The sequence below is a fragment of the Lissotriton vulgaris genome, chromosome 7 (assembly GCF_964263255.1).
Source record: "Lissotriton vulgaris chromosome 7, aLisVul1.2, whole genome shotgun sequence".
Classification (NCBI taxonomy): Eukaryota; Metazoa; Chordata; class Amphibia; order Caudata; family Salamandridae; genus Lissotriton; species Lissotriton vulgaris.
In genome coordinates, this window is record NC_141695.1 from 366,139,238 (window position 1) to 366,156,890 (window position 17,653).

At 44.7% G+C, this 17,653-nt stretch overlaps 1 protein-coding gene across 1 annotated transcript in view; it reads left to right on the forward strand.

Moving 5' to 3' along the window:
* The window catches only part of MBOAT7 (membrane bound acylglycerophosphatidylinositol O-acyltransferase MBOAT7), a 129,585-nt gene that overhangs the window by 17,164 nt on the left and 94,768 nt on the right, over positions 1-17,653 (forward strand). Inside the window, exons 2-3 of the mRNA XM_086930287.1 lie at positions 8,261-8,343; positions 13,685-13,814. Of these exons, the coding sequence (XP_086786413.1) occupies positions 8,268-8,343; positions 13,685-13,814 (206 nt within the window). The 5' untranslated portion in view covers positions 8,261-8,267. The remainder of the gene's footprint in view (positions 1-8,260; positions 8,344-13,684; positions 13,815-17,653) is intronic.

Genomic DNA, 17,653 nt, shown 5'->3' on the forward strand with positions numbered 1-17,653 from the left:
TGCACAGTGTTTTAGTGATACACATTGAACAAATACGTACAAATACATATCTGTGCGTGTATACAGTAAAACCCACAACTGTGGTCTGAGTACTGGAATTTTTTGAAACCGAATGTAAAATTCCCCAGCTAAGACTAGGTAAATGGGAATCAAATACCAATTTGAGTGGTGTATTGTTGATGACGTTCAGACCTCCAGAGTTCAGGCCAAGAACAGATTGTGACACCTCTGTATGAATGAAAATAGTTGGCTTTTAAAAAGGGCAGCCTTGGAGGATCACAGTAAGTATGACAAAAATGTATTGACCTTTTGGTCAATGGTGAGAATGAAGATTCCCAGAAATTGGGACTGATATCATTTTTAGGTCTCGCCTGTCGATGCGCATGCGCATCGAGCAAGCGAGACTATAGGGGCTCATCCACTCTTTATCTAACTGCAAGGAATCGTGGCGATTCCTTGCAGTGCCCGTGACTTTTAAGGTCAATGCGCATGCGCATTAAGCTTATGCGCATGCGCATTGACCTTAAAAGTCACGGGCGCGTGCACGTCCGTGTTTGTTTACCCTTGCCTACTCTCTCTCTCCCCTCTCCGCCCCCGTTCCGCCCCCTCCCCTTCCCGCCGTGTCGCATTTCTCCTCCCCCCTCCCCTCTCTTCCCTCCGGCTTTTTTTTTTTTGTTTTATTTTACCCGCCATGTCTCCGATCCTTTCGCTCTCCTCCCCCCTCCTCCTCTCCTCCCCTGCCTGCAGACAGTCACATTGACCAGGACACCAGAAGATTACGATGTGACTGTGGCAAACATTCAAACAGCAGCACAGGCGGTCCGCCAGCAATCTCCTCGTAGGCTGCACCGCATGGTCCACCGGCGTGTGAGTACTCTGTCAGAGACCGAGGATATGCACCCCAGTAGTTTCCGCGCCTCTCTCACGTGGCCACAGTGTTTGCCACTGTATCAACCGTTTGTGCAATTAGAGGCACGCAGCCCCAGACACACTCACTCTCTCCGTATGCCGACAGAAGCCAGGCTGCAGCAGTACGCCAATCACCTCTAATGGGCCCTCAGGGCATGCAGCCTCTCGGTACTCTGCCTACCGGTGCCCAGGTAAGCGCTTGTTTTCAGCTCCGGTACCGGCGCCGAGGATATCTGCTCCGCTGTTGAATCCACTATACTCACACGATTTTGGTGCACTCGGCTGGATCGTCCGGCACTCTCCCACGCGGGTCACAGACCCTGACCTGCTCGCTGTCTTGTCTCGCCAGATGAGCACAGGCCGCCGTAACGCTCCACGTTGTTTCGCGCAGCCCAGCAATCTACACGGCTATCAGGGGTGTATAGTGGCTACTCTTTAAGACCGCCAAACCGATGCCAGCAGCGTCTACCCCGTATGCGCCGTTACAGCTCTCCGCAGCTTTGCCCTGGGTAATCCTCGGCTGCGCAGCAATCTAGCGCGGGGGTGTTAGGCGTTCCTCAGCGAGCAGGAAGAAATCATCTGGCAGCACGGGCGCGGAGCCTTCACCACAGCAGCGATCGCGGAGTCACCACAATTGCCCCGCTTCAATTCTCACTCCAGAGCCCTGCAGCCATGAGTCACCGCCATCATGTCAAAACTCACCCTTAAAAATCGAAGCTTGGTCCAAACCATGTACAAAACTGGCAGCACTAATGGTGACCAATGACACACTCCGCACCTTTTAAAAAAAGCCACTGACGTCATTTTTTTATTAGACCTAACTGCCATGTTAAACATAATCACCGGCCACCAAATTCTGCTTCCAAGGTCTCCTCCCCCCTCCTCCTCTCCTAGCACCCCCAGCCCGAGGCAGCTTCCCCTGCACAGACCCGCTCCGCCCCCTCCCCTTCCCGCCGTCTCGCATTTCCCCTGTCGCACTTCTCCTCCCCCCTCCCCTCTCTTCCCTCCAGCTTGTTTTTTTTGTTTATTTGACCCGCTCCGCCCCCTCCCCTTCCCGCCGTGTCGCATTTCTCCTCCCCCCTCCCCTCTCTTCCCTCCGGCTTTTTTTTTGTTTATTTTACCCGCCGTGTCTCCGATCCTTTCGCTCTCCTCCCCCCTCCCCTCTCTTCCCTCCGGCTGCTCTCCCCCGGCCAGTCCATGGACGAAGAGCCCTCTCACATGCCTCGTCTCTCCACCCCGGGCACGCCAACCATGATAACCTCCTTGTCCACCTTAACTGCTCCATGGCCTTCAGTGAGAGTCCTCTCCTACAGTCACCACCTCCAAATGCCGCTGCTGACCACTTCATAGATTCTCAAACATGCTCAGTCCCCACGCTGTGGTCCCCCATGTCTCCACCCCATGCAGCACTGGTTTCATAAATGCGACTGCTCAGATCCAGCAGCATCGACATACCCCGGTGAGGACTTCCTCTTATGCCGCTAGGGTTCCAACCTCACTCCATTTCAGCAAGAATCCATGTTCCATCCCTGGTCTTGGCTCTTAAAAACTACACGTATCATTTCAAGGCGTGCAGTGCAATTGGTTGAATATCGAAGTAAACCCAGACTACAACTCCCAGAGTGCAATAGGTTTACAGATAAACCACAGAACTGGACATAAAACAAGGTAGTAACTAAATTATCAAATCCCTCCAGCTAGTGCCAACGATCTTGCTCGAATTCTTCGTCCACTTGGTTAGCTCTCAGCAAATTTTCCTTTAAAAATGATGTCCCACCTACTAGCTTAAAACCACACAAGCAGAAGGGAATATCTTGTGGGATTTCACAAACGGAGGTCCCACTTCCTAATTTAGGAGAAAAAAAAAGCCCTGAAGAACCCCTCACCCTCACTCACCCTCAACCCCTCACCCTCACCCTCACTCAACCTCAACCCCTCACCCTCAATACCTCACCCTCACTCACCCTCACCCAACCCCTCACCCTCAACCCCTCACCCTCACTCACCCTCAACCCCTCACTCACTCACCCTCAACCCCTCACTCACTCACCCTCAACCCCTCACTCACTCACTCACTCTCACTCACCCTCACTCACCCTCAACCCCTCACTCACCCTCACTCACCCTCACTCACCCTCAACCCCTCACCTCACTCACCCTCACTCACCCACCCTCACCCACCCTCACTCACCCTCAACCCCTCACCTCACTCACCCTCACTCACCCTCACTCACCCTCACTCACCCTCACTCACCCTCACTCACCCTCACTCACCCTCACTCACCCTCAACCCCTCACCCTCACTCACCCTCACTCACCCTCACTCACCCTCACCCTCACTCACCCTCAACCCCTCACCTCACTCACCCTCACTCACCCTCAACCCCTCACCTCACTCACCCTCAACCCCTCACCCACCCTCACCCTCACTCACCCTCACTCACCCTCAACCCCTCACCCTCACTCACCCTCACTCTCACTCACCCTCAACCCCTCACCTCACTCACCCTCAACCCCTCACCCACCCTCAACCCCTCACCCACCCTCAACCCCTCACCCACCCTCAACCCCTCACCCTCACTCACCCTCAACCCCTCACCCTCAACCCCTCACTCACCCTCACCACCTCAGCCTCACCCTCACTCACCCTCAACCCCTCACCCTCACTCACCCTCACTCACCCTCAACCCCTCACCCTCACTCACCCTCACTCACCCTCAACCTCATGCTAAAGATTTACAAAAAAACCCATAAACAATTCTAAAAGCACTAACTCTAATGCTGCGAGACCTATTGCATTTCTAATGCTTGTTTGGAAATAGTTGCAGGCTGACACTCACCGACCTGGTGCAAGATCAGTGTTACTATTTTTGAAAGGAAAAACATAGGAAGGCAATGTCCTAATGCAGATTGTTCTAGCAACATTTTCGTCTTCCTGGTAGTAAATTGGCTGAGCATGCACTAAAGAATTTTGACCTCGGGTGCACTCTTATCCTCTGGAACTGTGAACCTATGCTATACTGACTAACTGTTTGTGTCTATTGGGGTCCAAGATGCTGGCCCATCAGTTTCTTAAGCCATTAATATTAGATGGTTATTTATGCAACAGTGCATACACAAGGAGGGGATCGACAGAGTGCTGAAACTTTTCAGACACTCGCCCCCAGTCACAGATCTGGGTTGAATCCATCATCTTTCTTTAGCTCACTTTGCCGCCCCTTTCAGACACAGCTATATGTAAATCAGTCTTGACCCTGTGCCAAGACTGATTTGCATATAGCGGAGTCTGAACTGAGGTGATGGCGAAGTGAGCTAAAGAATGATGACGGATTCAACCCAGATCTGTGACTCGGGGTGAGTGTCTGAAAAGTTTAAAGAGGACCACGCTGTAATTTGAATTAAAGTATTACTATTAAAACAAAAACGGGCGGGTGCTGCAATGTCATGGGTGGAATTGGGGTAGTGCATTGAAGAAAATACTGCTCACCGACTTATAAAGCAAACCATGCAACAACACCAGTAAAAGTTCCAGTCGTTATGGGAGGTAACAAATGCAGACCAGGTGGTACCAAGGAGAGACTAACAAGTAGAAAAACCACTCGGAAGCCAGCCTTTACGAAGGACAATGTTGCTAGCCAATTAAAAATATAGGCTGAGAGTGGGCGGAGCGTCAAAGCCATACTCCACTAATGCATGCTTCGCAGCGGCGCCTGCGCTGCCCAGACTCGATCTAAAGATGTGTGAAAAGGTGTGGAGCAAAGAGAGCTGCTCTAGAGAGCAGATCTGAATGACTAATAACAGAGAACTGCGAAATCAAGTTGAGGCATTTAGAAATACACCGGTTTCCATGTGCCATTCTACTTTGTTTTGTTTGTATTTATCAAAAAACCTGCTGCCATAGTTTAGTGGTTCAGCAGTTCCTGATATCGATAAACAACTTAGGTTGAGCCCACTAAATAGCACATCTGTCTGGTTGGGAAAGACATTTTGAGGACTTATCAAGAACATACAGCAGCTTGGAGCCCTTATTTTGCTTACCATTGGTTGGCTTTCCTGTCGCTTTATTTGCCCTTTTTTTATTTGTGTCCAACTTTTCAATGTTGTGTTTCTCTCTCTCATGGAGCATAGTGATCATTTCCTTTTATTTGCTGACTTCTATGTTTACTTCTTGCTTTTCAAGGACCACTATTTTCTTTTTTGTTTAAGCACACCTCAAGAGTACATTTATTTTTCCATGTTGCTTCCCCAACCCACACTTCAAAAAGTGCTTTTGTGCGTTTTTTCTTTTTATATGCCAGTCATACTCTGATTGGCAAATAAATAGGGGGGAAAAGTGTTGGCATCATTTTGTAGGAGTGCGCATGTGTGATACGTGCCTACAAAATGGTGCAGCCAGCTGTCATAGGCTTTTATCCTCCCTATTTTGCCATCTTGCACAGCAAAGGGGATGCTGTACAGCATACTAAAAACTATTGACAAAGCCAATACGTTTAAAAGGTGAGATCTATTGGCTTGACCAATGTTTATTTTTATGTTGTTAACCTTAAATGAATGACTGAGCCAACTCACTGGTATGTAAACCCGCGGCCTTGTGTTTCAGACGTACACACATTGCTGCAACATTCACATTTGCCCCCTTTGTTACTTTGGTCTTTAATGCTGTAAAGAGTGTACAGCTGAAATTTCGGTCCGAATAGTTTCTGCCGATAACCAGCAGGGGTAATGCTTATGTTTTTTGTTTGGTTGTCCGTGTGTTCCTAATTTTGGATGTTTATAGAGCAGGCTGCTGCTAAAGCAACCCGAGGTTCAGAAGCAAAATGTCTCTAAGGTTGTGGAGAAGTGTGGCTCAATGGTTAGAGCGGCAGGCCCTGATGCAGAGGTCTAGCCCGGGACCAGGGTTCAATTCCCCGCCTCGGCGGGTCTTGGGCTCAAATTCCACGTACCGGATAATTCTCGCCTCGGTGCCTATTCCAATCATGTAGTCCCACTCTGCAACTCTGGGCAATCTCCACAACGGCCCCCACAACGCTAAGGATGCCTGGCCTCCACCTTGGGGGTGCCCAGGAGTGGACGCCTCACAGGGAAAGCCAGGATGGGTTCCACAGCAGTATTCGTACAAGCGCCTTAAGATCCTTGCGGGTGAGAAGTGCGCTATATAAGTATCAATTTACAATTTTTAAGGTTCAGCAAATGGACTTTGATACTACAGGATGGAATCTCAGTGCTTTATGACAAAGTCCCTTGTATAATTTCGACCTTGAAGATTAATACAATATGTCTCTGGGCATATTGTGGTGCCATGGAAAGTGATGAATTTTTCATTCTTTAGCTGATGGTTCTATATGAATAGGCACTGATATAACAGAAAAGCAGTGGCAAAGCCAATAGGCCCTGGCTCTAATGGGCAAGTGTATTCGATTTGCCAGTGCGTTTTGCCATTCACATGCATCAACACGCATGCATAGCTGGCACGCAGAAGGAGGAAGAATAACAAGCAGGCAGAAAGAGTACAATTATATGCAGTCCCATGAATTGCGGAGTAAAAAATAAAACCAGCATTAACAAAGCCACTAGGTCTCAACTGTGAGTCCCAATGGCTTTCACACTGATTTATAGCCATGCTGTAAAATGGTGCGGCTAAAGGTGATTTAAAAAAAAGTATTTTATAAAAATAAATAAATAACATGTAGAAGTTGATTTTAAAACGAGTATTTTATAAAAAAATAAATGAATAAAATGCATTTTTAGCTATGTGGTCCTCCCCCACAGCCCTTGTCTGTCCTTTTCCCCATCATGGCTTCCTTCTTTCCTGCCCTCCCTTCCTTCATATTGCCTCGTTTAGCCACCTAAACCCCAGTTTTTTGGTAAAAAACTTACGAGGGAGTGGGTTGGGGAGACGAGGTAACACAGAGGGAGGGAGATAAGCCAGTGGGAGGTGGAAGAGGATTGGTAAGGGAGGCGTACATGAACAACAGAGGGTTGTTGGGAAGGACTGGGGCAAGCACACGGACAACACAACGTGGGCAGGAGGGTCTGGAGCAAGCACATGGACAATGGAGGGTGGACAGCAGGGTAAGCACACGGACAAGCACCCTGGCAACGGAGAGTAGGCAGGAGGGGTTTGGGGAAGTACACACACAACTGAGGGTGGGCAGGAGTGCTGGGGGAGTACAAGTGAGGATGGCTTCACAAGTTCTTAAACCGCACTATGATTTGGAGGCACGTTTTTGACTTTGTTCTTCACCTGTGTAGGTCATAATAAAATCCAAATGTATGCACCCCACCAGGGAAGTAATTTCCCTGCACAAATGCGAAAAGTATTGCCCACTTGTGCTGGAAATAGCCCAATCTGGCAACACTAGATAGAACTCATTAATCAGAACACTGTAAACCGAAATGCCCACCTCCTTCCCTCCACCGGCAGGACTAGTGCAAAAATGCGGAGGTCAAATCAGGAGCAGACAACTGAGATAGGCAATAAGGTTATCCAAAAATGAGTAAGGGACTGACCCAAAACCCACTCCAAGAACATATTCTGTACTGGGAACGATAGGTCTGCCTCAGATAGTCAAGACCCTTTTGACAATTGTGTTCATTTATTTTTTGTGTATAAACACAAGATTGCTATTGACTGCAGTGTCCGTATGTTGAACCCCTTAAAAAAAAAGGTTACTCCTCTTATATTATTTGTAAACTTGAATGGGGGTGGTGGTCTCCTTATATCCATAACTATGAAATATGGGTCTATGTGTGTGAGACTTTCTTTGCTGCTGCCTATTCAGTAACTACATTTTTTATTTGTGTGGGAAGTTCATATGTTTACCAAATATTCTGTACTTTTTGTTTGTGTAAAGTCTGCGTTTTGTGCTTGGACTTGTGCTTGAGGGAAGCTTGTACCATTGCTGTCCATGCTGTACCTAAGAGGAAATCAATGATACTCTCAATGTTGCATTAACCCCTTCCATGCTGATGACGAACCCCAGCCGTCATGCACTACGGTGCTCGTGTGCTGATGACGGCTGGGGTTCGTCACGGCCCGCCCCTGTTCGTGCTGTTTACAGCACACCAGGGGAATCGAGGCCGCATCTAAGGGGCTAAGCACAAATTGTAATTTATGACTGTTCCATCCAGCAATAGAAACACACTGCAGTGAAATAAAAAAAAATACGTTTCCTTGTTTTCCAGGGTGTCTTTTGAAGGAGTTAACCGGCTTAGCATCGTTGTGTTAGATTCAGTAGCTTTCTTCTTCACGTTTTCCTCTTGTAAGCTGCAATAGATCTCTCATTTTGGAGACTTCTGTTTAGTTTTTCTAATTAGATTCTAATTTTTAGGTTTCTTCTTTTTGTCACAGTGTCATAATGTCACCCGAAGAGCTCCAGTACCTAGCCATCCTAATCTCCGCCATACCAGTGGGATTCCTCTTCAAGAATGCTAGTGAGTGTTAAGCCTGTTGCACCTTGGGACGTTGGGGCAAGTTAGAGAATGCCTGGGAAATTTGTGTACAAATGCATGCTTACCCAAGATAATGCACTGTTGCTGGGAATATGACATCATAATTGGTTTTAAATGTGCAACAGCACAATCCTTATTAAGGGCCTATGAATGCAGTAACTAGATGTTCTGCTTTAGGAGGGAAGGATTTTGTTGTGATCTTTTTAGCATGACTGTTGTAAGGCAGCTTCAATCTCTACAGGTATTTTCCATGTAGACTCCATGTTGGGACCATACACTCCTCATCATAATCCTTTATTTATGCATTGGCCCACTGGCTTCCAGTAAATTTGATACATATATAATTTTTTGGAAATAAAGGGTTGAAGATCAAGGAAAACGGACCAGAATTTTCATTTGTTGTGTGAGCACCATAGTTGAGCTGGATGACCTTTATTAAAGTGTTGTAGAGTTGGAAGAAGTGCGAGACCCTTAGCACCCATTCAAATCCTTCTTGTAATCTTATAGAGCCCAAATGACTCTAAAGAAATTTTTTCAAACAAATAAAGGAACCACATGCAGTATGAAATAGTTATTTTATTTGGCTGGAATTTGTTATGCTATGCACATAGTTCAGTTTACATTCATTGTTTAACAGTTTTGTAAGAGAAAACCATGTCTTGCCTGTGTGTTTGCCCAATGCCATTAGGCCCAGGACCTTTTCAAGCTGTCCTGTGTATATCCCAATCTTGTAAGATTTCAACAGAAGCCTTATGTGGTCTGGTCTCGGGTTCTTTTTTAGAAATGGTTAGTAATAGTCTGTTTTTAACAGTACAACTGTAAATGGGACCTCATAGGTAGGATAGCAACTGTTACTACAGTAAAATGTCTTTGGTATACAATATTCAGATCCTTTATTTTAGAAAATGTCAAACATCTACTATTTGGACTATGTGGGATTGCAAAAAGGTTTTGTTTGGGGTTTTCATCTTTCTTTGATAGTGCAGTTATAGCTTAAATATCTTTTAACTTGACAGTAAGGGGCCATTCATTAAAGAATGACTAAGTACACGTCCCAACATAGAAGCACTAGTCTAATTTTATCAGCAGGTATTGCCTCTGGTAGATCAGCAGAGTTGCACACTTGCCTGCTCTATGTGACTCTGATTCCAGCTTGGCAGCCGTCAGCCCTGGACTCAGTTGGTGGATTCATTTCCGGCGTCAGCCCCTTGCGGTAATCATGCCCTAAGCATACTGAGCCTGGTCACCTTCGACTGATTTTTCCCGTTTGAAAGAGGACCGTGCTATCCTTCGACCGCCATCTGGCAGCCTGATTACTAATTTTTAAGCTTCGTTGTGACAAGCAGAATCTGCCCCCCCTCCCTTTGTCACCGTCCTGATGAAGACCCATATGTAAGGGAACACTTACCCTACACAGCTCAGGGTCGAAACGTAGACTACTACTCCCCGTACCAGCTTCTACCACTAGCACGAATTAAAGTGCTGATTTCAGAAGTCTAGTTGTTCGAAATCTTATGAACATTTGTGATACCAATGTCTGGCTCCCACGGGATGCCAATATAAATCTTGTGTGTCTGTAAATAAGTATGTTTGACCTGCACCTCGTTCCCTACCCTACACCACTTCCTACCACTTCACGTTTTCCATCCTAACCCTTCCCCCCCCCCTTTGGGCACCAGTATTTGCTAATTGATGATCTCATGCAATGTATACCAAGGTGTGGTTGAGTACTCTGTGAATAAATAACATTGTACTCTTAAACTTTATGGAATTTTTTCTAAATTCTTTTTTTGAGTTGTGAGTCTATCTGTCCTCCCGTTCTGGGACCCCTCTGACTCTAATGCTCTATGTGACATCCGCATCCTTCCTCAGGTACTGGTTGAATACGAAATCATGTGATTAGCTTTTAAACCAGTTGGTCTCTGACAAGTTTAGAACAAGCTCAGTGTAGATGGGAAGTGTGTGGTCTTTTATACGTTGTATACATGTATCTTTTGTAACATATCAACTGGGTTTTATGGTCTGTACCTCTAGCAATAAGGGCTTTGCACACTGAAGAACCAAAAGGCTAACACACCCTCTAAATTTAGCTATGGTGTCAAAGTCAGTGGTGGCTCGCCGAGGGAGTGCTGTGGGCCGGTGCGGGGAGGGGCTGGGTCGGGGGTTAGCGGACAGACAGAACCCAGAGTAAGCCTTACTCTGAGTTCTGTCAGTCGTTTGTCCGAGTCCACTACCCCCCACCCTGCCCCTCCTCAGCCCCACCCTACAGTCCTGCAGCACTCCCTCGGCGAGTCGCTACTGGTCAAAGTTGTAAGCTTGGTATGCTGAGCTTGTCCCTTTGTAGTGCACTTGATCTGGGTTTGAGTCTTGGCAGCCCATTTTACGAACTAGTTGACTTGCTTTCAGTTCAATCCGCTTATACTCTAGTTGCATGAAAATATTGTGCACCTTTCTCTCTGTCTAGTAACCTATAGCCTATGTAACATGTTAGAAACTCTGTTAAGGCACCTTACTTCCGGTCTATGGACATCAGTGATGTGTTTACATGCTGCTGTCTACATTCTGCAAGGGTTCTGGGCTGGGTGAATACTGGTTGCTCTCTGCATTGTGGACATATTCAGTTTTCTTTCCCACTTCTAAGTTTTGTCTACTTATTCTTATACATGTGCATATGCCCTTGGTTCAAAATACTTTTTAAACTACATGCTTTCTTTTTTAATTGTTTATTTATGGAGTTTTATATAGCTCATACATGACCAGTCCCGGTATCCGAGCACTGGTCACATAGCAACCCAGTCCTTCAAAAGGGAAAAGAGAAAAACAAATGACAATCGGAGATGGAATAATCATGGAGTTACATTTTTACAGTATATTAAGTATATCAGTTCAAAGATCTTCGGGAGTCCACCCAGTGCTAGCTGAGCTGAATAAGGATCAAAGCTCCCAGGGAAAAAATTATGTGTCAAGAGCTTTTTTGCTTCTTTTTTGAAGTAGGTAGTTGAGGGGTTTGTCCTCATTTCAGGAGTTCAAGTGTTCTGAGTTCCGGGAACTAGGCTGGAGAAGGCGCGGTTGTAGTTTTACATGTTGTTTTTTAATTTTTTTTTTTTTTTTTTTTTTTACCTTCTGTGGTTCCAATAAAAGGAATTCAGTGCTTCTTTGACTGCTCCCGGATAACTCAAGTTCTTTGGCCAAGTATACAGAAGTATTCTGGTGGAGGCCTTGTGCATCATGCATGCAATATTTAATTAGATTCTAGCTTCATACGGTAGCCAATTTAGATGCTTTAAGTCTGGAATTATGTGATCTATTCTCCTGAAAACTGTTATGAGTCTGTCAGCTGAGTTCAGTGTGGCCTTTAACAAGGCCAACTTTACTTTGGGAATGCCAGCAAGAGTGGCACTCTTGCAGTCTAATCGGGAGATTACCACATATTATACTGCTGATTGAAAATCCGTAGGGGGCAGGCAGGGCAGGTCTGGATTTCCTTAGAATGTTATGATCTTGCATATTAAGATGTTTGTCTAGAGAAATGCCTAGAGATAGAGTAGAGTCAATGTGGGGGGAGCAGTAGAGAGGGGTTTGATCTAATCTTCCACAGGGGCCCAGAGATTGTGTGGGGCGATAAAAGGAATTCAGTTTTGAGTGTTGAGCATGAATTGATTGCGGGTCAGCCATTGTTGGGTTTTCAACAAAGTGCAATTTGAGTGTTTTGATATGTTCAGGTGAGGACATTTTCAGATGCAAATGTGTATCATTAGCATAGATGTGGTAATGAATGTTTGAGTTCTTTTAAATTCCTGAAAGAGGTTCCATGAACAATTTGAATAGTGTGGGTGAGTGTGTGGACCCTTGGGGTACTCTAATTTCTATCTGTGTAATGTCTGCTAAGTAATGGTTTATTCTGGTTCTCTCAGTTCTGCTTTGAAGGAATGAAGCAAACCAGTTTAAAACTGGATCAGATAACCCCATCCTGTTTACTAAGAGGTTAATCGTTATGTGAAATTTTTTACGGTATCAAACACCAATGAGAGATCAAGAAGTATAAGTAGACGGGAATCATTCTGATAAAGCACTCTCAGGACACCCTCGACACTATTAGTCTGAGCCGTTTCAGTGCAAATGACCAGTTCTGAAACCAGATTGTTACTGATCTAGACGTTGGAATTGGTCAATGTGGTTGCAGAGCTGCGGATGTAAACCTTTCTCCAGAAATGTTGCTAGCATCTGGATGTTGGAGATCGGGTGAAAGTTTTCTGGTGTCAGACTGGTAATCATTATTTATTTATTTATTTTTAAACCGGGGTACCTCTCCTATCTTTAGGCTATTGGGGAACATGCCCTGAGAGAGAGATGCTTTCATAATCTTTGTCCATATAAAGAGTATGGAAGATCTAATCTCTTTGACAAGTTTAGCGGGCAAAGGATCATTAAAATGGTAGAGGATTTCGTTTGAGTCATTATTGTGAGTATGCCAATTTCGTCAGGGATTTTGTAGGAGGACCAAGTAGCCTTATTTTTTGTAGTATATCCAGTAGGAGGAGAGCTGACCAGGTACTGCACCTGGAGGAGACTGGGCGGGTCAAGGCTGATCAAACGCTGATGCTAGTTGCAATTCTAATTCAATCTTCCTTGTTTTATTGATGAATGGGTGGAGCACTCATTAGGTAGGGTTTCCTTTTCTGCAGAGTAGACGGCAAATGATGCTGTTGCAGGTACTAAAGATTTGACTTTTTTTGTGCTTTTTTTTGTTGATGTACGTGGGTTTTGAGCATAGTGGCTATGTCCTATAATCATTCTTTCCCCGTTGATGTAGTCCAGTCCAGTGAATGCATACTGCTAGCAGAATAGTACACCTGTCATCAGTTCGACGTCTGCTATACACTTGTTGCTTTTATGCATTATCTCTGTTCTTGTTCTGTGTATAGGTCTTGAGTGTGCATCTAAATCACTGCATTGTGCACGTCTAAGGTCTCCGTTCTTTTGTATGCAACTATTACTTTAATCCTGATTATACCTCTGATGTATTCTTCTTGTCTTCTGCATTATTTGTTCCTTTCCAGGGTTCTAGAGCCTGCCCTTTGCCATACACATGTACACTCCTTATACTCCATTTTATATATTTATTTCTATGGTTTATTCGCGTGTTCCTGAACTTTGTTCGATGTTGTATTTTATACTTTTTGATTTCTGCATTTTTTTAAAATTCTTGATCTTGTTTCTGTGTTCCTTTCTTTGTCCATGATTACAACCTTCCCTGCATGTTTTAGGCCACGTGCACACAATACTGCTTTCTTATTAATATGTCTTCACTTTTTTTGTGCAGGCCCCTGGGTGAAGCAGGTTGGCGGGGGTGCTCTTGGTGTCCTCCTAATGCTACTAACCTGCCATATCCATATCCTTCACTCTGTTGTCTCCATTCTCGGGACGTGGGTGATCCTGAGGGCCACCCCAAGGTAAGGCCTGGCATGCATCCTCATATCGCTCATCTCCCAATTTGATGTGAGTTTAATAGGAGCATATTTTTCCAAAGCTCCTAAACTGCCAAAGTTGTCTTGAGTCTCCTTTTTAAAACACTTTTTTATTAAAGTACATTAACATTTGACAGATCCATCATGACTAGTCTGTTTAAGTTTATTGGGAATGATTCATGTTACAGGGCGCAACTTTGTATGGGCCCTTGGTGCTGTGGAAGCCGCAATAGTGTCTTTTACTCATTGGAAAAAAACCCTTTTTTTTCTTTTTCTTTTTGCAAGAATTATTGTTTACAATATACAGTGGACTCCTTGCTGAGCCCCATTCAGCCAGTGCCTTATTTGAGTCCGACTCACTTCGACCATTGCTTTGAGACTATTAAGCCTACTAGGAAGTTGTTAATTTGCAATTAAATATAGACTGTATTATATACATGAAAATACACTGAATCAACTCACTTTTTGCCATGTTCAAATCAATTATTGATACTTGTAGAGAAAGAAACCACCCCCCCTTTTTTTTTTTTTTTTTTTTTTTGCACTGCCACACATTTTTTGACATATTTTAAGGCCAGGATGCAGATGGAAACCATACTTAACAAATGTGTTTCTCTTCCACGTCAGTTTGGCCATAATTAGGTTAGGTGCCCCAGGGACAGAGACTGAACCCACCACTGCTAGCCATATGATTGTTAAACATTTAATCAGTATTGATAACAGCTAGTGCGCCTCTACCCAACCGTACGGTGGCAAACACTTGACCAATGTTCATGTCAACATGATCTCTCATGGTTACTTTGGGATGACTGTAACTCTTTGTTAATTTTATGCACGCAGAGCCGCCGAATGGGCTATACCTCCTTCTTCAGGAAACGCCTTCTAGACAAGCAGCTAAAAAGCTGTTCAGGTGTACAAAATGAAGGCATTTTATATGTACCAGTGACAGGTAATGCCTTTAAATATTAGGCTGCTGTTACTTGCTTCTTCCAGAACAGAAATGTGATGCCCTCAGAGCTGTATTAATGACTAATAACATGCTAATCAGCAAAGGCCTATTTATTTAGCTCGTAGAAAATAGGACAAATCGTTATACTAGCAAACGTGAATACGAAAATGTATATGTCGAAGCACTGCCATCTCTGATATGCACTAAACAAAAGTATAGTCACGTTTTTTGCCATGGATATGGTGGTCTGCTCTGCTCTGCTCTGCTCATAAAAATTAAGTTTCTTGAGTTGGCAGGGAACTAGTAATAACCCAAGGTACTGCTGCCTGGTACAGTAGGGTCCCTTGTGTTTCACCCAGTGTACCATATCAGACGGAGACCAGCTAGATACAAATCTGTCTTAGTCTTTCTCCATTAGGAACAGTCCACCCAAAATCTCCTGGCCAGATCCTCTCTGAACAGGGACACAAGCAATCTCGGTCTGAGTCCTGTGACACAGCGAGTACGAAACCCATGTCTTAGCAACTGTTTCATTACTTTTGGATACCATAGTTGTTCATTTTCTAAACCTGCCGTTCAAAATTTGCAGTCTAGCGTAGTTGAGGCTTATCCCACAAGGTGGCAAACCGTTTAGGACTCAAATACAGTATGAGGTATATCCTTTAAGAGGGACTAGTTTGGAGAAGGGGAATTTAGAATGAACACGATCTACAGCTACTAGTTCCCTGCCCCACAGCAGTCATCTTTTGATGTCTCCATGTGCGCGGTGTGTCTTCACGTGCGCAGTGTATCCTGTGCATTGATGGTGGAAATTGTCTACCCTGTGCTACTGGCTCACGTGCACGAGTAACAGTCTGTAAGCAATGTGAATGGTTTTCTTTAATGCAGAGGATAGGAAATGTATATTAAAACAATGCATCTCCACTGAAGTGCATGAACTCATCACTGTCCATACACTACAATGTAACTGCTTCACAACTGCTTCCCACTCAAATGCCTGTAAACATATCAACAAAGACGTACTTGTGAACCTCTTGCTTCAAAACACCGGGTGAAGATAGACGTTTAACTGGGTGATCCCAGTAAGGTCAATAGGGAAGGAACACCTTTTTTGGAGGTTGATATAGATTTGAAAAGCAGGTGACTCCATCAAAGTCTATTGAGGCATTTTAGTTGTGAACAGAAGTAAACGGAGGTTGTGACGCCTGCCAAATGTGAATGAATTGACAGGTATGCAGAGGCGCAGAGCCGAAGCCCTTCTCACTATATTCATGTGCATCTCCATTTTTTGTAACTGCTTGAGTTAAAAACGGTTTGAAAATGCATTGAATCCATCGAATGGGAAGCCCTACAGCTGGCAGAATTTTATTTTATCTGGAGTGTTGAAAATAATCATAATGTGCTCGGTATGTGCGTCCGAATGGCCTCTCACCCCCTCACATATACAGGCTGATTGAAGGCACTTTCTAGAGTATTAGGTGTATATTATGGGAATGGCTTATCTCACACTGTGTACACACTGCTGGTGGCTGGATGAGATCTCTCTGGCTATCGATCCTACTGCTCACACGCATTCCAGAGTTGAGAAAGAATTTCACCTTTAACTCGAGATGTGTCTGTGTAAATATTTCCTTTTTTGCGGTTTTAATTGGCACATACCTGGCTGAAGGTATCATAACGCCTTATGTGAGCGCCAGAGTTACATTGCACAAGGACACTTTTTTTGTTTGTTTGTTTTTAGGCACAGGGAGATTACGTTATTTGCCCAGAATCACGTTATGTTGATCTGACTAAAAATCGAACCGGATTCCCCAGTTCCACTGTCTGCAGCTCTTGCCTTTCTGCTACATCCACTCATACATTCATACTATTTCTCGTTTTTTTTTTTTTGAACATCGATCTATATTATTTTTTTGTCTCCTTACCTTTCTGAAGTGAACAATTCAATATATATTTATTATTCTCGTCTGGTTGATCATAGAACAGTGATCGTACTTTTAACTCAATTTAAGAGATGTAATCTTAAAGGTTAATTCACGGTTGACGAATCATTAGGTTTCCATGTTGAATACTGCGCTCTGATCTGAATGCTTGAACATTAGTACTATATCCAGTTCTGGTAGCTTTATCTGAAGTTCAGCGTTCAGAAGTATTTGGGGTACTGTGCATAGCACGGCCTTCTATATCCTTGCTCAGCTCCAAAAGCCTCCCAGTCCAATAGAGCAACACCATCCCTTCACCCAACATAAAGAAAACCATGGGATGCTGCCACCTTCCATCACCACCTGTACTAACAGCCTTCAAATTAAGGTGTGGTCCAGCAGCTAAGACACACCATCCCCGATACTGAAGTGGACTCCTTTTCAGACGACCGTGCATATGTGATAAGGAAAATGAGGGAACTCTCAATGCAAGACAGCTAGTGTATGAACTGGACTGAGCCATTGCCACACCCAGTATGCAGCAGGATTGATGGTCATAGAGATCTCATGGATTCAATCAAAGCGAGAAACAGATGCAGAGGGTTGACCGAAGGCCCATGCGCGCGTGTGTGTGTGTGTGTGTGTGTGTGTGTATTTGTATATAAATTACCTACTGGCGGTCCCCAGTAGGTAGTTATAGTTAGGATTATTTTGTATAGGGAATTCGCAACATTCTATTGGGAATAACTTTGGCGCCGGTTGAGGAATCTGCCTGAAATTTGCCTCGCGGCGCTCCGCTCCTTCCCTGAAAGTTTGGGGGGGGGGGATTCGTCAAGCTGGGGCCAAGATAAAAGGGGGGTCCCAAAACGTGTTTTCCTCAAGTTAATTTCCATAGGGCGGTTGAACTCACTTTTAGCCCGAACGGCTGAATGGATTTCCACCAAACTTGGCAA